Here is a 21,411-nt window from a genome sequence, read left to right as displayed (position 1 = left end):
GCTTTATGTTGCATATTTCCAAAAGCTGACCACCGTAAAATTTTTATACCGAACTTAGTTGGTCAGGTTTCGGGGCCGAGAATATTATTAACCTTGAGTTGTCCACTTGATTTCTGTGACCAAGTGGTTTGATTTCATCAACCTATCTTTATTTATTAAATAATATATTTATTTATTACACAAAACTAATGTTCGAAGAAGGACATTTTGTCCATTTTGAAAATGGTCAACTTTTAGAGTAATGATGGTCAGATATTGGTGATTAGTGGTCAAGTAATGGTGTTTTTAGCAGAAATAACTTTCAGAGTAGTTTTCATAAAACCTTTGAAGGTTATCAAATTGATATTAAGAACAATAGGTACAGTGAGTATTCAATTATCTGTGTCCCAAAAATAACATTGAACGTAAAACAAATAACCCGTTTTTTATATATAGCTAAAGATAAAACCGCTTAAATGGTCAACTAGTGGTACATCCACCCTAGTATGTGTCTTTACGCAACAGGCAGTGCGGCTTTAACATTATCAATTCTATAGAAAATCTGTGTCAATCTGGTGACTAAAAAACTAAAAAACATCAACTTTCATAGTTTTAATTAAGTATTCAATATAGTTCATACTTTTTGCAAGTTCTATCGAAACCTCAAACCAAACACCGTTACTTGCATATTATTACAGAAAAAAGTAAATTGCGGTGACCTCAAAGTTTTAAAACTTTTATTCATCCAGGTTCAAAAAAAGAGGAGGTTCTTTATTTACTTGCGAATGGATGTAATTCGTGAACCTAAATTTTATTATAGATCCGCTCTAGGTGTGATTAGAAATAGACACTACGCATAGCAAACAATATAATTAAATGTTTTTGAAGAAGAAAAATCCTAATTTCTATCAAATTAAAGAAATACTATAGGTACCTACATAAACTTATAGCGAAAATAAATACAAATCAAGTTCTATACCAAACAGGATGACTTACTAAATTTAACATCACGATACTAAAACATGTTTATATTGCCTATAGGTATTACAAATTAATTACCGAATACCAATTACTTAACCCAGGCGTAAGGCGGTATTAAGGCGTCGACCAGACCAAAAAATGGATAGAATTTTGGAAAATCCCACATTTTTCCTCTAATCGGTTTGCGTCTTCGTATATCGTAAATTACATATCTAATATCATCTTAACATAACAGGCACACATAAACCGACAAAAAACTGTAGCCAGTAATTTTATATCACAAAAGTAGTACATAAAAAGTACAATGCTGCTGCAAATGGAGATTACACGATTAAGGTTAGACTTAATAGTTAATATGTAGTACACAATAGTATTGTATTTACATTTCCAGGGAAATTGCCGTTTCGAATGTCACCAGTCATTAACTTGCAACTTTGATCTTGTTTGTATGTATGTACGTGTTGAGATTTGCATAGCTTAACCCACTTTTTACCCGAATGCGTCAGGAGGGTAAGGCTTTCATTGAAAGTACTTTAATAGTAACTATTTATATACAATTTTCTTGACTAGGAATAGAAGAGCTACTTCATCTGTATTTTTGCTTTACGAGCTTATATAATTATAAATTTCTCTACAACACATTATTAGGGATTTGTTAAAATAGGTACAATTAGTTACTTAATAATTATTTGTTAGTATGGATTTCTTAAATGCACACACATATAACTTATAAGTAAAAAATCCCTGTGAAAATAATACGCTACTTGAGCATAGTTGATTACAATGGGTAATTAATAAATATTTTTACACACTCTACATTCTTCAATAAAGCTAATTTACGAAGAACATATTATAGTTACTTTAATTTTAGTATCAAATATATTTTTCATACACTAAAATCTTTGCTTAAAATTTGCATAGGTATGTATTGCGGAAGATTATAATTATTTTAACTGTGCACAACAAGGCCATGTACTAAAATAATTTGAATATAAAAACGCTACTAGCTTTGCAATTAAATTTTTTAATTATCTGTATATTGTTATGTGACATCGTATTTGGCGGGAAAAGTCTATTGAATTATTGAATACTCAATTTGGTATCGAGTCCGTAGGTGAAAGTCATCTAAAACTGGGTCAAAACGAAGCCGGGTTGTAGTGGTAATTTTTAAATAAATATAGAAATCACAACATTGCATGATGCATCTACTCTATCACAATATATTAATTTTGTGTGTATATTTATAAGGTATGAATGTTTTACAGTTTTATTTATAAAAAGCTAAAGGTAAAAAGGTTAATATAATTATTAATCTGAATCTTATAATTTTTTTGGAAAAGTTCCGAGTTCTGAATGTACTGAACTGAACTTAATTGTCTTTTCTACTACATAAGCTCCTTTTATACCTATAAGAGGAGAAGGTAAATAACCTCAATAACATTATATAAGTAAACAATTTAAATCATCTTTTTTTAATTATCGCGTCTGTACATACATATTTGACCTTTATAAAATTATAAATTGATTGGGTTTTTAATCTACTTAAGTTTATATGGGTTTTCCCCTTGTTTAGATACTTGGAATTCATTTGATGCTTCAAAGTTTACGTGTTGTATAAGAATTTTATTTTGCATTTTGGCAAATGTGTTTTGAGTTTTAAATTATAATAATTATTGTCCCGGCAAACGTTGCCTGCCTTACTACTAAAACGGAGTACCTACCTATGAAAAATAGAAGTTGGCCGATTCTCAGATTTACCCAATAGGCACACAAAATTTCATGAGAATCGGTCCTGCCGTTTTGTGGGAGTATGGAAACTAGTATTGTGGACACGAGAATTTTATATATATAGAGATGTACAAAAAACCTTAATAAAGGTGTAGCTTATGTAAATGTAGTTGTTCTTTAAAAAAAGTAATAACACAGACGTATAGGTATCAAAAAACCAACTGAAGTAATAATTACAAAAACGATTATAAAATAACCGTTGATTTAATTCGTAATTAATTCATCATTCCGCATGTTTTGTTATCATTTATCCTGAAATTCTCAACTTTTTAGATAGATATTTGGTGAAGCCTATAATTGAATGTAGCTACGATTTTTTCTAATTTCTTATTATCTAACAAACTAAGGACAAAAAAATACTTTAAATTGTGAATATCTTCGTTTTGGGCACACCTTTTAAAAATCAAAGATGATAATTTTCCTGTGGTCCGTTGTCCGAGTAAAATTAAAAACCGCTCTCATAGGCTCATCCTAAGCGTTTTTATCCAATGTAAACAAACTGGGTTTAATAATCTCTACATAGTAAACAATATACTGTCCTTGGACTTGCCTAACTCGTTATATACGAGATATACGCCAGTTAGTGGCCAGTAGGGACAGAGCGTTACATCTATCGAGATGTATCCTACTTTGGCAGCTTTTGTGTTATTGTTTCACGTAAGTTTTAAGCTATTTTATTTATTTATTTGCAGCTAAATTTTGCCGCTTTTCAGCTATACATATTTAAGTGTTATATGGGAGGATAGGTAGGTGACTATGAATGCAAATAATTTTAAACTGGTTAAGAAAATTAACCGTAACTTTGATTGGAAGGAAATTCTTTAGCAATAACGGTGAAATTTATAATTTACGTTTTTCGGAACTTTTTATGGGCTGTTACAACATGGTCGTTTCGTAAAATTTCTAAACTTTACTTGTGTCCCCACTGTTTCTATTTGAAAGAAAAAATCAGCAATTCTTTTATCATACTCATATCAACGAGACTCTATTGCAATGATGTAAATTATATTATAATTATAACTTATTAGATAGAATAATCTCAGACATGAAGTCAGACCAAAAATAAGATATCCTTAGTCTTAACATCAAGGTTGAAGTCAGTTTTTTATTTTTATTTATTTAAAGGTTTTTACTTTATATACAATAAATATAATTTCGAATTTTATATGAATGCCTTAATTGAGGCCAATCGTGTCAACGAGTGGATTGCACAAGCATAAATTTAATCTTTGTATGGGAAAATAGTTCGTATGCAAGTCATTGACTGCTTCGTGAACATATAACTATTATAGTATAACAGGTTTACAAGATTTATCTGCATTAGAAGATGCCTTTGGATGAGGTTTTTTGCTGAGATAACTATGCGTGTTGTGAGCAATGATAATAAAAGTAAAAAAAGGTGTAGGTACTGTATGTACAATTGTATAAGTAATTATTAATTATGTTATTTACGCTCCGGGAGCGGCATCGAAATGTGGAAGATTAGCCACAATTTATTTCAGTTGAATGTATAGGGTTTTTATTGACAGAATCAGAAGCTGGTTTGAATTCGTCTACCTTTTGATGTTGTTTAAATATGATTTTTTTGGACTTGCAAAACATGAGCTAGTGAAAAAACTTAGGTTCTATATTTTATGCTATATTTTGAAGAAGCCTAGATACCTATATGAAATCTTATTAGTGCAACGGCAATGACATTTGCGAATATTATTCAAAGTCGATGCGAAAGGCAAACGAGTTCATTTGCTAATGAGATTTATTGTACCTTGGTCATGTTAGAGATGAATCTTCAATTTTCATGTTTTGGTTTGAAAAATGTAAATTAGGTAAGTTTTTTTTTGTTTGGTCGTTACGATTTTATAGCGCTATTAAGATTAAGATACTAATAAATTATATTTTTAGTAGTTGTTAATGTTAATATTTTAACAGAAATTCTTGATCATATACTTACCTGTACTAAAATAATAATTAGTCGATGGCCGCATTAGCGAATCGATAAAAACGTGATGAAAAAAATTACAGGACTCTATCACAGTAGGTATTACAATATTTAGGGATTGCAATACCAAACTATATAAATACCATTCAACTAAATAAATCTATAAGTTATTTTTTAAGTTTATAAGGAGGAGATTTCTACCTTTGCGAGAATGACAATAATTAAGAATTATTATAGATTAAAAGTATCAAGAAATATGAATGGAATAATAATCATGGAACTATGAAACGATTAAGTATAGACTAGGTACAATTGTTTTATTGAGTCACACATAATTATATGGTATTTTTATAAAGACCACATATTTTTTGCATCATAATTATTGAATAAGAAAACAATCAAAATATGAATTACATATAATATGTGGGTGAAGGTATACTATTAAAGAATTTTCTTTTAATTTTTGAATAGAGTAATAGAGGAGAGAAATGTGTTATTTATTAAAGATCTAGGTAAGTAAGGGTAAAAGAAATTAGGTATAAAATCAATCGAGAGGTTTTTGAGTTCATTATTCAGGAGATTACTCAAACTTGATCGAACAGTTTAAAATAATAATTGTCAATCCCCTGAAATGTTATATCCATTTAACCACTTTATTACCATTTAATGAACGCATTTTATCGCATGATATGGAACAAAGAATTTTGTATCACGCACATTGTATCTATTTACCTCTTTAATTATACTTATGAATTCAAGGAAATATCTATAGATTAACATAATAAGAACAATGCTTAGTTCATTCAGTTTGAATTGATTAAATAAGTACATACCTACGATTTTAGATGTAGAGATTTCAGATTAGTGAATATCATGGACTAATAAATAATATTTAGTTATTCATGAATTCGTTTTAGATGTTTGGACATGCAATGATACGATTTAGAGTTAGATCATCTCACTAGCTGCGCTCCGCAGATTCACTCTCGTGTCTCCGCTTCTGTTGGTCTTAGCTTGATGATATATTCCTCGATAAATGGGCTATCCAACATCGAAAGAATTTTTCAAATCGGACCATAGTTCTTGAGATTAGCGCGTTCAAACAAACAAACTAACTTTTCAGCTTTATAATATTAGTATAGATATGTTTTGAACAATATCAAATAAATAAAGTTTTTAATCATTCAGAATGTTCGATCTGAAATAGATTGAATGTTTTTTTCGTAGACTTTAAAAAGTATCTATTTTCTACATGATTGTGCTTTCTGTGATGCTTTCTTTGCATGAATTGCAATTACAACCAACAGTATAAATAACGATAAACGTTACGAGAAAACTAATGATTTCACATAAATAAGCAGTTTACTTTGCGTGAAGATTTACAATATGAATATATTTATGTTTTTTGCAGATTTCTACAGCAGTATTAGCACCCACCGTGCAACTAAATGATGGAAACAAAATTCCTGTGGTTGCGTTAGGAACAGGGAGGGGCACAGCTAAAGAGGTAATTTTATGTGTAATTGTTGTTGTAATTGTTTATTAATGTATTTTGCGGGTAATTTTGTAATTGTCTATTAATGTATTTTATAACTTGGCTGTATTAATTTGTAAATTTTTGCACGCCATTTAAAATGGCAGTAAGTATATGCGATAAAAAAAAATTTGTGTACCACCCTAATGAACCATATACGAGCAAATAAATATATTTGAATTTGAATTTGTATTTACATATAAATTTTTCTGAATCGGCCGTTAATCTTCGTGACTTTTTGTTTAGGGTTATAAAATTATTTTAAAACCTATCGAACAATTGAATATACAAATTAAAAATAAAAAAGGTCATGCCGTTTTTCAGGAGTAATGCATTATATCACATGCTTTGGCATGAGAATTTTGTATATAGAGACAATTTAGTATAGATACAAAACGGCTTTATTTCAATAGAAGTGTGATTTTTCGTATGTTGCGATAAATTTAGTTTGTTTTAGTGTCGTTGAACCTATTTTATTTGCTCAAGAATATCGTATATGTGTATTGCGTGTTCAAATATTTATTTATAATAATGTTCACATGCCGGATATTGTTTTAAAGTTAATTACAAAATACGGAACACATAAAGTTTCGTAGAAAAAAGATGAGAGCAATAATTTTAGACATGTAATTGATAAATTATACTGAATACGCACGATATAAATATTAAATATTATTCTTACATTACTCGTTTATATAAAATATAGACAATTATTTATTTAGTATTTTTAGTTAAAAACGACGGAATTAAAATTAAAATATAGTCGTTGATTTTGTTATTTCTGTGTGTATCGCAGCTAGTTAGCACTTTCATTAGGCTCCTTAATTAAACTGAATGATGTTGTTAGAAGACGGTTATTTTCAAATTGAAACATTTATTGAGTCAACTAGGCTTTGTTTTGAAGCGTTTTTGAATCGTCAAATTACAGAAAAAATAACAACTGAAATAATAATAAATCATTTACAGTCGGAATCCGTAGACCAAGTTCGTCAAGCTGTGTACTGGGCTATCCAAGCTGGGTACAGACATATAGACACAGCTGCTATTTACTTCGATGAGGAACAAGTGGGAGAGGGTATTGCTAAAGCAATTGCTGACAAATTGGTGACTAGAGAAGAACTCTTCATAACGACTAAGGTATGTTGATGAGTTTGTGTATTCTGGTTGGTTTTGCTTGGAATCTTGGTGAATTATTAGATCAAATTTCATTGATAGTGTAGATACTTAATAATGTAATTCGTAACTAATACTTTGACTATATGTGACCAAAATATAGAAAACAGTACTCCTGTAATTTTGATGTAATATTTTAATTTTAAATTAATTTGTCTAAAATAATGTTTATGGCAAATAGAAAAAAAAGATCGTTGATTTTTTAATATACAAAATGCTGTTTTCCTGTAATAGAATCTATATTAATAATCTAACGAAATATCTATAAATGAATGTTTTACTTATAATTTTAATTGAATTTCAGCTATGGAACGACAAACACCGCACCGAGCAAGTGGTCCCCGCGTTGAGGGAATCGCTCAAGAATCTTGGTTTAGATTACGTCGACTTGTACCTCATACACTTTCCCGTTTCCACTAAAGTAAGTATCCATCATCATTACATTCGAAGCGGATATCAATACATTTCTTTGAATGCAATCATCATTACGAATGAAATCGCTGGGTGAAATTTCATTTGGAACTTATGTTTTGTTGATTGAGATTACAAGACTAGAGGCTGTTTTTCTAACTGCCTTTGATAGTTAAGAACACGACGATATGAATTGCTTCAATATTTTTAAATTAACGAGTCTGTCTCTGTATGTTACAGTTATAAGCCTGGCTGGTAATATGGCTATTGGATGTCTATCGAATTTTTTATAAGTCACTTTGAAACCATGATATTATGAAAAAATTGCTGTAAAATTGGCAAATAAAGAGATTAATTAGCACACATTCATCGAATATTTTTGAACAAGTCATGAGATCAGTTTTTTTTCTCCTGTAACAATAGATTACTGTATTATCTGTAGTCTCCATACTATTTTGATTTATATCCTACAAGTTGTAAAACTGATATCTAAACATGAATACCAAATCATTTTTCCCAATAGGAAGATGACACATTAGACGATGTAGACTACTTGGACACCTGGAAGGGAATGGAACAAGCCAAACAACTCGGTCTCGCTAAATCTATTGGAGTTTCCAACTTCAACGCGTCACAAATTGACCGAATCATCAAAAATTCCAAGATCTGGCCTGCTGTTAATGAAATTGAGGTAAGGCATAACACAAAATATGTTTGGTCTTTAAATATATTTTCCAGCAATTTAAGTAAGGACTCTAATGTATATGAGAATCAATTAAAACTTTTTAATGTAACCTACTCCTGAACAACATAGTTCTATTTTAGTACTTTTAATATGTACGAAAAACTTACGCAATTTGTAAGATATGTTTGTCTTCATTTCATTCAAAATTTACATCAAACACAAAAATCAGGTTATCCCTTGTTTGTTCCCTAATTGCTAATCACTACTACAATTTTAATGCAATAATTCTAGTCACAATATTATACATTTTTATTAGCTAATTCTATAAATAATTGTTTTCCAGGTAAATCCCACGCTCACGCAAATAGACTTAATATCGTATTTACAAAGCCTGCGCATAGTACCAATGGGCTACAGTCCCTTCGGATTCCTTGTATCTCGGAAATCTGACAATGCTCCTCCACCAAGGGCTGATGACCCCGCGTTAGTAAAAATGGCAAAGAAGTATGGGAAAACTACGTCGCAAATTGCGCTGCGTTATTTGGTTAGTAACTATTAATAATTTTATACGCAATCGAATCTCATGATATTAAGAACGGTTAATCACATATAAAATTCGATAGTCAACTGGACAAATGTTTAAAAAATAACTAGAGCCTATAATCTATGTAGGGTTATTGCAATAGTGTCTTATAGGTACATTAATTTGACTAAAATTAAAACTGTATTTTTCTCCATCTCCACTAAGAATAGCTGCGTACCTAAATAATAATCACGAGATTAATGTACAGATTAATTTTACTGTAAAATATTGTACAATATGTTTAAGTTGAGTAGAAGTAATTTCTTATTGCAGAGCTACATTTTGGAAATAATGTCAGAAGCGTCAAAATTTATTTATTTTTCACAATTTTTTGAGTTATAGTGGTTATAGTAGATAATTAATTCTTATATTTCATATCATTCTCAGATCGACAAAGGAATTATCCCCATTCCGAAGTCCACGAATCAGCAGCGTATTGCACAGAACATCGACTTATTTGACTTCAGCCTGACCAAAGATGAAGTGGCCACAATCAACAAATTCAACAAAAACGTTCGAGTCATCAAAATCGACGACTGGAAAGCATCCCCCTATTACCCATTCGGGGAATATTAATTAATTAATAGATAATAAAGATATTTTTTTATGAGTTGTTTTTTTTTAAGACGAGAACTGAAAAATATATTTTTCCAGTTACTTAGTTTAGCAAATTGTAATTTCTATTAAATAAAACTGTTATAATATCATTATTACCGATTAGCATTCACTTAGTTACAAGTATCAATAAAAACAAAAAGTATTACATTTTGTTTAATAACATTTACAAATTGTGAACATTAGACAAATGTGACTTTGGGTGAAACCTATGTCAAACAATGGACGTCCTGAAAAGACTGAAACGCCGAAATAAAACTGACTGTTTATATTACTCTCTTATATACTTTTTTAAGTCTATATTAGTCGATGATTTATAATTATTATTAGGTACCTCATTAATTGCTATCTCTATCAACGACTCTATAGCTATAGTTTATTATTATGTGATGTTAATTAGAGTGCGTCATTTAAATGCTACTTAAGATAATGGTATCTATTAAAAGAAAATTGTTTTCGTTAATATTTTGATTAAAATTTAAATACCGGCACGTCGCTCACCGCCATCAATCGATTTTGGAGATTACATCAATAATAGCTTATCCAACATTTTGGACGTGAAATTTAAATTATTTTAAACATCAGAAAAGCGAAAAAGGACCTATCCAGTAGTTGTACTGGTTACTCCTTACTGATTTATTTTGGGTGGAAATATGATTTTCATATTTTAATTTTCTCAAAATTCGTTGTGCCCTCCGAATATTAATATTTAGGTAATGATCAAAGTGAAGCAATAAATGGTTTTCAAGCAATCGTATTTTTCAGATGAAGTCCTATACCTAGGTATTTTTTGAAATAGGCTAGGCCTTAGGTCATAAAATATATTTGGCATCAAGTCTGATAATGCTGACTTTTCCTAAAATGCACATGATTGTTCATCAAACAATAATTTCCTAGCCTGGAAAATATAAAAAGGAACTCCGTTTTTAATATTCATTTTATAATACTCATAAAAAGTTGATACATTAAAGTGATAGAGAATGCTTGATTTCAATTTTTTTATCATAACGCTCCCATTATATATTAAACAGGTTATTTTTGTGAATTTTATTTATTTCAATAGTTATTTTCAATGAAAATGACGTACATTAAAACAGTTTTAATTTTATTATTAGGCGTAACATGGGTAAGTATGCTATACAAAAGTATTCAGTATACTAAAATTGTATATTTTAATTTTTATTCAAAACATAAAGATTTTTGTAAAATTATTATTAAATACCTACTATTTTAAAGGTACATTCATATAAAGAAAATAGGTATAGAATGCTGAACGATGGCAACTTAATACCAACAATTGCCTATGGAACTGACACGAAGGTAAGATTTTATATGGATATTTTGTACTAAATGATAAATAAGAACATAATTATAAAACCTGTTGGCAGGTCCATACAGAGCGAGCAGCCTCGCGAAGTAATTGTTGCGCGAATCAGCTCGCGATTCTTGTTGTTGTTGACGATGCCTTGGCCGATTCACGTGTGCCACTATTTTCTTAGCCTACCCTTCTTCTTAGCGTAGACATGCCCATACAGACACAGCTGCTTCGCGAGGATGCTCGCTCTGTGTGGACCTTTCTAAAGTCAAATAATATGCTATTTTTAATGGGTGCGGCTTTACTTAATGCAAAACAAAATCATAACTTAATAGACTATGAAGGAATCTATACAAAATTTCGTTTATCAATTTGTAGACAACCCGTGAACATATAGTATGGGCAGTAGAGGCTGGTTTCCGACACATAGATACAGCTAAAATGTATGAAAATGAAGCAGAAGTCGGTAAAGGAATTGCTGATCTTATACATCGGGGTGTTATAAAACGAGAGGACATTTTTATTACGACTAAAGTGAGTATGCAAGTAATTTGGGGGCTTGTAATAAAATAAAATTAAAATAGCTGACCCCAATTTTTCATAGATGTTCCACTAGTTTTGGTTGAACGTACGCCTCAATTTCGAGACAAACGATTTGACAAATTCGTCCTCAATAAAAGAAGCATTCAACACAAGAATAACTTTTCAATACGAAGCAGTAGTTCCCTCTTCTGCTTATAAAATGGATTTGCAAATGAAATCACAATTTAAAGCAAAACATAATGTAATTTATTAAGCTATAGTAGTAGCTATAGTAATAGCTTTAGTAATAGCTTTACCGCGGCAGTCCCCGAGTGCCACACGTCTTTTTATTATTATTATTAATTTCCAGCTCTTAAATACGAACAATAGTCGGGATGAAGTGGTGCCAGAACTGAAGGGTTCTTTACAAAGACTTGGCTTGGACTACGTCGATCTCTATTTGATTCACAGTCCGATGGCTGAAACGGTATCGTAATAAATATTGTAGGGAATGCATGTATTTAATTACCTACTTATATCAAACACAGATGATATATTACTATACTGTATGACACAAGGTACCTACTACATCAGTAAAACAGCTACAAAAAATACCGAATGCTTCTAAAATATCGCAATAATTCACTGTGATCAAATTAAAATTAGTAAAGCTAATCCTGGTGAAGCCTTGTGAAATATAGTGTGCTTAACCTTTATGGATATAATTATTTGACTTTGTATGAAAATATTTGAAACTAGCTGTGCCCCGCTCCTGTTAGTATTAGCGTGATGAATCCTCGATAAATTATCTAACACTGAAAGAATTTTGTTGTAGTTGCTGAGATTAGCGCGTTCAAACAAACAAACAAACAAACTTTTCAGCTTAATAATATATAAATCTACCCTATAATACCATTTCTATTATTTTGTCAGGGGAGTGGTGAATTTCTATGTACTGACTACGTAGAAGTATGGAAAGGTATGGAAGAAGCAAAGAGCTTGAAGTTGGCTAAATCGATTGGTATTTCAAATTTCAACAGCAGACAGATTAACCGAATTTTGTCAAACTGTAATGTGGTACCTGCTGTTAACGAAATAGAGGTTTGTAAAGATAGAGAATTAATAATTAATTACACATAAATTTTAAATATTATAGTAAATAAAAACATTAGATACCATAATATTTTAAATTTGTAGGTATATAAAGATAATTGTTTAGTTTTAATGATTATTTTGCCAGTGTTAACTAAATAAACTGATGTGTATATTTATAAAGTAACGAAATACGTCTACAAAAGTAAATACTTGGAGCATTAAACCAACAAGAGTAGGTAAATAACTACTACATAGTAGAGATAGATAGCTCTTATTTTAGAAATTTGACTTCCACATTGTTTTTTTTTAATTTCATGCTATAAATTTCCCTAATACTGAAAAGTATATAAAATAAGAATTGTTCCAGGTAAATCCAACATACGCCAATATGCCACTCGTCTCCTATTGCCAGCAACATGGCATCAATGTGATGGCATATACTTCTTTGGGTCACGTTGCACCGAGGGACTTTATTGAAGACCTTCCACCGTCTATGGATGACCCTGTATTAGTGGGGATGGCTAAGAAATATAATAAGACGTCTATTCAAGTGGTTCTAAGATATTCGGTTAGTATATAAAAAAAACTAGAGCTATGGTTAACGATACCGATATTGTTGGTGGTTTTAAATCCTCGAAACTTGATATTTTGTTGTATGTATTTGAGGTGCGAATAAGAATTACTTCATTACTTACAGTTTTATCTTGAGGTATCATTTAAGTTTTAACTTATATTATTTTTGATGTTCCTAAGTTAAGATTTACGAAGTCAGCTATGTACAGAACTTTCGTACCTACTTTTACAAAAATCTCTACAAAACTCTCTTTTAATTTCCTCCACTATGTATTCAGCAGTTTCTCTACTTAAAAGTTCTTTCAGATTAAGAAATATTACTTCAGATATGATATTTCTCATTTAAATTCCATGTTTATTCTATTTTTTTCAGATTGACCGAGGCCTCATTCCAATAGTAAGATCTCAAAATAAAAGCCACATAAAAGAGAATATAAATGTTTTCGATTTCAATGTATCTCAGAAAGAAATCTACAGGATCAACGAGTATGACTTATATACCAAAGTTCATCCATTGGCTAGATATGAACCACATATTTTCTACAGTTTTTATAAACCATAAAATACTACTTATAGTATAATTATTAATTTCTTAAAATTATGCATTTGCATTATTACTGTTTATATAAATATGAAAAATTGTTTTTGTTGAATAAATGAGTTGTTTTATTTTGCGCGCTTTGTTTAATTTCCTATTTTTCGTATATATTTCCTATTTTATATTATTTTACTTAGCCTAAATAGTAATAATACTTAAACTCAAATTTTCAACTACATTGGTGAGAATGATTAGATTTAAAACTGAATAAGAACTGAATGACAATTATGATAGTCTTATTCTATTCAAGAAGTCTTTTTTTCATTTAAAATATGAATAGGAGCGTTATGTTTTAACTTTTAAACAAAAATGTAGCAAATGGTAGAGACAGAGAGAAGCACATTGTTTTTGTGAACTTGTGTACTTAAGAGTATTTTTAATTTTAATAATATAAAGGTTAATTTAATTACCCTTAGTTTTCCGCCTCTAAATTATACCTATTGCATATTCTTGAAAGGTATTGATTTGGATGATATCGTAATAGACCTTTACAGACAAATACACTTTTATTCCCCATGTAGAGCTCTGTTTTGTAGCATGCAGTATAAACTCATATAAATCATTCATTATAAGTAGTAGTGAAATTTTTAAATAATCATTATGACACCATTATGTAATTGTGTTAACGTAAATATGAAACAATAATCTATCTATTTACAATGATGATTTTTTTTAAGTTCTCTACAAAAATAAAATAAACATAAATGTGAAAGTAACTTTTACTGTCTGTCTCTTCTTCACTCCATCACTGAATTGATTTGAATGATATTTGGTACGAAAATAGTTTGATATGTGAATAAGGACATAGGATAGTTTTTATTCAAGAAATCTCTCGAGAACAGGGCTATGTGGGGTTTTTTTGGACAACGCGAGTGAAGCCGCGGGTAGTTAATATATATACAATATATATGTTGAATTTGTGAAAAATTTATCTAAATCGCGCAAGGAATATTCTTAAAAAATGTATAAAAATATCATCTTCTTGACGACATTATTCATTGGGATAGCTCGTCAATATTGTTATAATAAATAATATATGAGTTAGATTTTTAATAAGGAAATCTTTCACGCACATAAAGCTAGTATTTTAAAATAAGTTGATATAAATAGTTATCGTGTAATACTTACCGTATTTGTAATTAGCGGTAGACAAATTATCATTAATATGCAAAAAGTTATTAATACAAATACATTTTATTCGAGGTAATTATGATGCAAATAGCAACAGTTGTATTATCAAAAAGATAAAATGAATGAAAGTTCATTAATATAAAGTATATGGACATAAAAAACAACTTTATTCACTTTATTGCAGCAATTTATTTTTACTAATAAAGGGTGTTTAGCGAGGAATTTTTAAACGCCCAAAAATTGGTAATATTTCAGTGCTTCAGAGAAGATATTAAAACATAATAAGAAAGGGTAAAAAAAAATAATGCCAATATTAATTGGTAAAAATTGAATTTAATAAATTAAAGGTCTTTTGAAATGTTTTAGTAGAAAAAATACATATACCTATTCTATAATTTGAGAAAATATATATGTTTGAGTTTAAAGTGAAGCCTTGAAGAATCGACGCAGCGTAGAAACATCATACCCACCTAAAAACCATATATTCGAGGCGTTGGGTGTAGCACAAGCCTATCTTTCAAAAATGGTTGATAACGAATATAAAAACGATATACAACTTGTAAGAATGAATGGTTGTTTTAGATTGCACAAAACAACCACTTGTGTGTACAATCTTCTATATTTATTTAAATATAAATAATAAATTTTAAAGTGAAAAGTAATGAAGTTTATCGGATAAAAATACAACGTTTTATCATGTATTACTTGAAATTCAATATGATTTTCTTAGTGCAATTATTTCTTCTATTTGAATCGGTGAGAAACTTATTTATACTGTTTTAATTTGGTATTAAAAAATAAAATTATGTTTTACATATGATAAGAATAAATATAATTCAAGGGAGGGGTATAGTTATATGTATTAAAAAAAACGAGACGCATGTGAAGGAAAAACTACAAACAAACATAGAGTCATATGATTGTAGATGATGTTCTTAGTTTTGAAGATGTAGGCCAATACGTTGACCATAAGTAATAGTAACGCAGTAGGTAAAGTTAATGATGCCAAACAGTTGCTTGTGGTGGATAATTAAATTATAGATTATATTTTAACACGTAAAAAATGTTTTAGATCCATTGTATGAAGCAAGGCCCCAGCATCCCATTTTTGAGCTTGAACGATGGCAACAAATTACCGACGATGTCTTTTGGAACCTATCTTTTAGTAAGTTAAAATAATTTATAATTTAGCTTACAGATATACTAAATTTTAAAGAAATTATTTTTAACATCGACTTTCTGTTTATAGTATTGTTCAAATAATGGATACAAAGGTATGAAAATGCATTTTTTAATATAACTTTCACAGTAGAAGAAAGAACAGTAGAAGAACACTTATGGTGATTGACTTGTCTGTAATTACGTACCTATTTATTTTTCTTATTTCCCTACTGCTGTTAGAGCAACTGTTAGAAAACGTTATAATTTTATTTTCTTCTTTATTTCTTGCCTTGGGCAGTCTGGAAGAGATCGCTAGTAAGCGATAAGGCCGCCTTATGTACCTACCGTGTTAATTCATTTTGTATGATTGATAAATAAATAATATTACTATAAATCATTCTGAAAATGATTTTTCTTACTCTACTTTCTCGTAGAAAGGAGAAGTGGGACGTCAATCAGTAATACGTGCTGTGGAATCAGGCTTGAGATTTATCGACACAGCAGCTTACTATGATAACGAAGAAGATGTAGGTGCTGCTATTGCCGATCTTATTCAGAGAAAAGTCGTCACGCGAGAGGAAATATTTGTTAGCACTAAGGTAAGTTAATTTTTTCACTGTGAATTGTGTCTGAAAACGATTTTTCTTACTCTACTTTCTCGTAGAAAGGAGAAGTGGGACTTAATGCATCAATTATTATTATGTTCTATTTTTTTCTGCAAAAAAGAAAGGCTGTCAATTCGACTGTTTTTTTTCGGTTTGTTACCTCGTAGTTTTCGACTGGGTGAAACAATTTTGATGATTCTTTGTTTATTCGAAAGATCTTGTTATTGGTCTCATTTATATTTTGTCCAGTTGCGTAACTGGCAAATAAATAACAATTTATTTCTTTTTGTTTAAGTTAAACCTAAGTACCTCCTTACTTATTCCTAAAAAATAAATAAATATTTCACCGCTCTTGATACAAGTGTATCACGTGTTTATTATCAATATAATATGTAGAGCGTCATGTAATTTGCATTGAAATTGTTTTTTCATAATTTTTTGTGTTCATGGCAATTATTGAATTTCATACAAATAGGTATATTAGAAAATATTTTTTATTCAAATTTCATAGGTAGGCAACGTATCTATCGTATTAGTACAGGGACAGAGTATAAAGTAGGAAATAAACTTCAATATGATAATAATATGTAAGTTAATAAACTTGGTATCCATGTATAAAGTAGCTAAACATGTTCTATTTCTATTCCAGACTGTAATCTTTATATAAATTTTCGTGTCTTCACAAATTGTTAACATATTTCAAAAAAGGAGGCGGTTCTCATTCAACTCTTTTTCACTAGCGAAGTTTTGACTGTGTGAACCGATTTAGATAATTCTTTTTTTGTTTGAAATAGTGCCTGCAATGTGAAAACCAATGAAAATTTGAAAAATAACCTGGACATTAATTATTATATTATTCTAGTTATGGGGTACCAGACATGCACGAGACCAAGTGGTGCCGGCACTTAAGGAGTCGCTACAAAGGCTCGGTTTGGATTACGTCGATCTCTACCTTATTCACTCTCCTATGGCTGTATCTGTAAGTTTTTTAGTTTTTATAGCTCGATAACATTTGTCAAGGGTGAAATTTTTATTGTATTTTCTAATAAAAAAAAACTCGTAATTTCAAATTAACAAGCAGCACTTGACAAGCAGGGGTAATTTTTAAATTGACCTCTTTGGCTTTTTAATTGCTCAGACTGCCGTGCAATTTGCCCCTGCGGCAGGTGTGTGGGTAACCTGCTTAAGTATTCGCTGTTTATAGATATTTTTCGAATAATAAGTGCTGTTTAGCCTGTGTGTAATAATCATTTAAATAATCTATCATATTGTAATGCATAATTTATAAAATATAATGAAATTAATATGCAATCATATTCCTGAAACACGTCTTTATCTACTTTCGCACATTGATGAATCTGTTAAAGTAAAATCTATACAATTATTTCCAGGAAAATGGCACATTTCTTTGTACGGATTATTTAGAAACTTGGCAGGGAATGGAAGAAGCGAAAAAACTGGGATTGGCGAAATCCATTGGTGTATCAAATTTTAACAGTAGGCAGATTAATAGAATTATAGCGTATGGAAACATAGTTCCTGCTGTTAATCAAATAGAGGTTTGTATATACCTTATGGGCCATTTACACAATGTGCAGCGTTGGGCACTCACGATAGTGTAAAGGGTCTAAATTTCTATGAACGGCCGTCATTGTAGATGTTTATTATAAACATCGAGGCTCATTTGTTGGGCCAACGCTGCCCATTGCGTAGAGCGCCCATTATAGATCACTACATAGTATAACAAAGTCGCTTCCATATTATATGGTTGGTCTTAGAATGTATCCAAAACTGTTTTTGATATTAATAAGTGATATGGGTATCTTAGGAAAACACGATTTGTATCATATTATTAATTAATACATAATATTATCTTTCTTTTTTATAAAACTGCATATAAATGCAAATAATCTAATCGGTAGATAAGATGTTGTCCTCTGCATATCAACTTCAATACTTAATTATTATTAAAGTAAAATTTCAACACAATTAAAAACATATAAGTACCTATTTTCTTTTTTATAAGGTGCTTTAGGATAACAGCGGATGTCGCAGTAATTCTAATAAATATAATGCAATTTATATTCATGACTGATGATAACTTTCTTCTATAAACATTAAATATATTAATTGTGAATGCCTAATCACATTATTTTCATTACACACTATAGGTAGGGTTCTGGGGCCGTATTATGAACTCTTATTTCCAGACAGTTTACGCCCTGCATTGAGAGACAGCCAAATTCATACTATGATCACAACATCCATCATCCAGTTTTCAGCCATGGCTAAAAAGTAAAAACCATTCAATTTGATATCTGATAGTGTTTCAAATGTTAATCATACATTTTTGAAATAACTACATTGGCAATCAACTTACCTGTATTATTCATTTGACCGAATACGTTTTGTCTTACTTTTTATGAAACCGACTATTATAACTCTACTATTTCGGTGCATTTACATCGAACGAACACAGAGCAAGAGCATTCTTTCGTGATCTTTTAGTGTAAACGAAAACTCTTATTCAGGTGTTGTTCAGTATTAAAAAAAAAGATGTGTGGCACTCGGGGACTGCCGCCGTAAAGCTATTGAATGCTATGCCTTCAAGCCACACCTCCGTGCCCGTCGGACTGGGGAGCGTGAGGTTTTTTCGTTACGGAATTTCTGGATTCGGTCCACGCGCTCAAGACCCGCCGTAGAAGCTATGCAATAGCTTAAAAATTGCATAGAATCTCTTCGAACGCACTAAGAACTAGTCGAAATAATGCTTTACGCCTGTTTACGCTAAAATAATTTGACATAGTGAGGTTAGAATGAGCACTCATTCGTTTGATGTGAATGCATCCTGACGTGCATTTATGCATACTTACAAGTTACAATCTACATATATTATATGTATATTCAATTCATACGTATTCATATTTTCAGGGAAATCCATCTTTTCCCAACATACCTTTAGTGGCATATTGCCAACAAAAAGGCATTGTTGTTATGATATATTCTCCCATGGGATTCCTGGTCCCTCGAGGCCGTGGACAGGAAGAACCAATTGGGCCGTCGATAAATGATACAGTTTTAGTTGGCATTGCTCAAAAGTATGGGAAAACTGTGATTCAAGTCATTCTTCGGTGGCAGGTAAATGTTTTGGGGTATATACTTATTGAACGATTCATATTTTATTCATTCGATAAACTTTATTCAGTTAGTAGATTTATTTAAATGCCTTATTACTTACCTGAAGGATATATGTAGTAGCAAATAATTACCTGAAGTGAAGCCCGAGTCTTAACAATCTCTCTTATCTTCATTTAAGATATACAGATATATTTTGAATTTTCAGGTTGACCGCGGCGGCATTCCAATAACAAGGACGCAAAATCCAGAGCATTTGAAGGAAAATATAAATATATTCGATTTCAGTCTCACAGATAACGACATAGCAAGGATCAATGAAATGGATGTTGATGGGAAAGTGTTCACATTAGCATTGTATAGACACCATCTTCATTATGGTATTTATACACCATAGGCTTTTGATACGGAAAATGTTATAAATTGATCATGATTAAACATTTATATATGCATTTGTAGTGTTTTACTCCAATATGGATCTCTAAAATAATTATAAAATTTACACATTTTTTTTATTTACTAAAATCTTCAGAATTTGATATCAGGGTTATCTATGAAATTGTTCAGCATATTCCATTATTCAAATAATAGTTAAAAGCACATGCAATAAAAAATAGATGTTATAGGTCTACCAGAATCTGATGGCATATTTATATTTCAAAAATACGAGATTTTCATGTGGCAACTTTATTTGACAACTATCAAATTGGTTGTCAAATTATTTGTGTTGATGATTAATTTTTAGGATTTTGTCTTCAAAATCTTCAAAATGTCCATAAAACCGCTGCGATCACAAGCAAGAGGTGTTGTTTACAATGTGTATAGAAAAATATTCGATGAAGAAGGGTCAAACACATCACAATTTTCAATTTTAAAGCGCGTGAAAGATTTTATTGCTAAGTTGGACTTACCCGGTTTTGATACTTTAATTTAAAAATGTTATAAATAGGTAACTATAATATTGTTTGTTGATTAAAATATAATTTTATGAAAACTTATAACAGATTCGGCTATTTGTCAAGTCCAAGGTGTACAAGTCAATTTTATAATGTGTTAATACTTACGAAAATAAACATGATTTTATTTTATTATTGTTTTATTTTATAAAAAATTATAAACAATCGAAATATACCTAGTAAATAAGTTTTGATCTGCATTATCATTACATCCATATTTTCACATGCCATAATTATATACTTATATTCAAATATAGGTATGTGTAAATACATTTATGTATTTTAGAAAAGTAATATGTATATTATACATGTAATAAGTACCTAGATAATAATACGTGGATATCTCATTATTAAATACAGTATTATCCACTTGTGTAATGTGACTAATGATATTGAGGACAAAATAAAAAATACGCAGTATCAAGATCGTTCAGTCCATTTTCCCAAGGGTTGCACACTCTAAATTTTGATTTCCCTAATTGCCATCAGATTCTGGTTTACCTATACTACGTAACACATGATTTTTTTGATAAATAAAAAAATGTATGCGTGTACTAGAGTACACACGTAAGAAGTGAAACTTCTTTATGACCTTAAAAATGTCACGAGTATGGCGTAACGCAAAAATGTCA

General features: G+C 30.3%; 3 protein-coding genes across 3 annotated transcripts; all 3 read left to right on the top strand.

The window, feature by feature from the left end:
• The first annotated feature begins 3,314 nt into the window (after positions 1 to 3,314).
• On the top strand, positions 3,315 to 9,679 carry LOC149898993 (aldo-keto reductase AKR2E4-like). The gene is made up of 7 exons (XM_090114380.1): positions 3,315 to 3,405; positions 6,099 to 6,194; positions 7,188 to 7,358; positions 7,699 to 7,815; positions 8,329 to 8,496; positions 8,834 to 9,034; positions 9,461 to 9,679. The coding sequence occupies exons 1-7, from the start codon at positions 3,367 to 3,369 to the stop codon at positions 9,647 to 9,649; spliced, it is 981 nt and encodes a 326-aa protein (XP_089970506.1). The 5' UTR covers positions 3,315 to 3,366; the 3' UTR covers positions 9,650 to 9,679.
• Positions 9,680 to 10,756: 1,077 nt separating this feature from the next.
• Positions 10,757 to 13,755, top strand: LOC149898992 (aldo-keto reductase AKR2E4-like). The gene is made up of 7 exons (XM_090114290.1): positions 10,757 to 10,814; positions 10,925 to 11,008; positions 11,382 to 11,537; positions 11,896 to 12,012; positions 12,459 to 12,626; positions 12,988 to 13,188; positions 13,567 to 13,755. The coding sequence occupies exons 1-7, from the start codon at positions 10,761 to 10,763 to the stop codon at positions 13,753 to 13,755; spliced, it is 969 nt and encodes a 322-aa protein (XP_089970416.1). The 5' UTR covers positions 10,757 to 10,760.
• Positions 13,756 to 15,483: 1,728 nt separating this feature from the next.
• Positions 15,484 to 20,260, top strand: LOC149898991 (aldo-keto reductase AKR2E4-like). Its single transcript, XM_090114289.1, has 7 exons — positions 15,484 to 15,678; positions 15,995 to 16,087; positions 16,518 to 16,682; positions 17,551 to 17,667; positions 18,080 to 18,247; positions 19,620 to 19,826; positions 20,032 to 20,260. Exons 1-7 carry the CDS (start codon positions 15,619 to 15,621, stop codon positions 20,218 to 20,220), a joined length of 999 nt encoding a protein of 332 aa, XP_089970415.1. The 5' UTR covers positions 15,484 to 15,618; the 3' UTR covers positions 20,221 to 20,260.
• Positions 20,261 to 21,411: the final 1,151 nt, after the last annotated feature.

The sequence above is a fragment of the Colias eurytheme genome, chromosome 21 (assembly GCF_061535395.1).
Source record: "Colias eurytheme isolate Ceu_HAF_F1 chromosome 21, ilColEury1 Martin Lab GWU primary, whole genome shotgun sequence".
Classification (NCBI taxonomy): Eukaryota; Metazoa; Arthropoda; class Insecta; order Lepidoptera; family Pieridae; genus Colias; species Colias eurytheme.
Note: the sequence above shows the minus strand (reverse complement) of the source record. Positions and strands in the feature narration are given on the sequence as shown.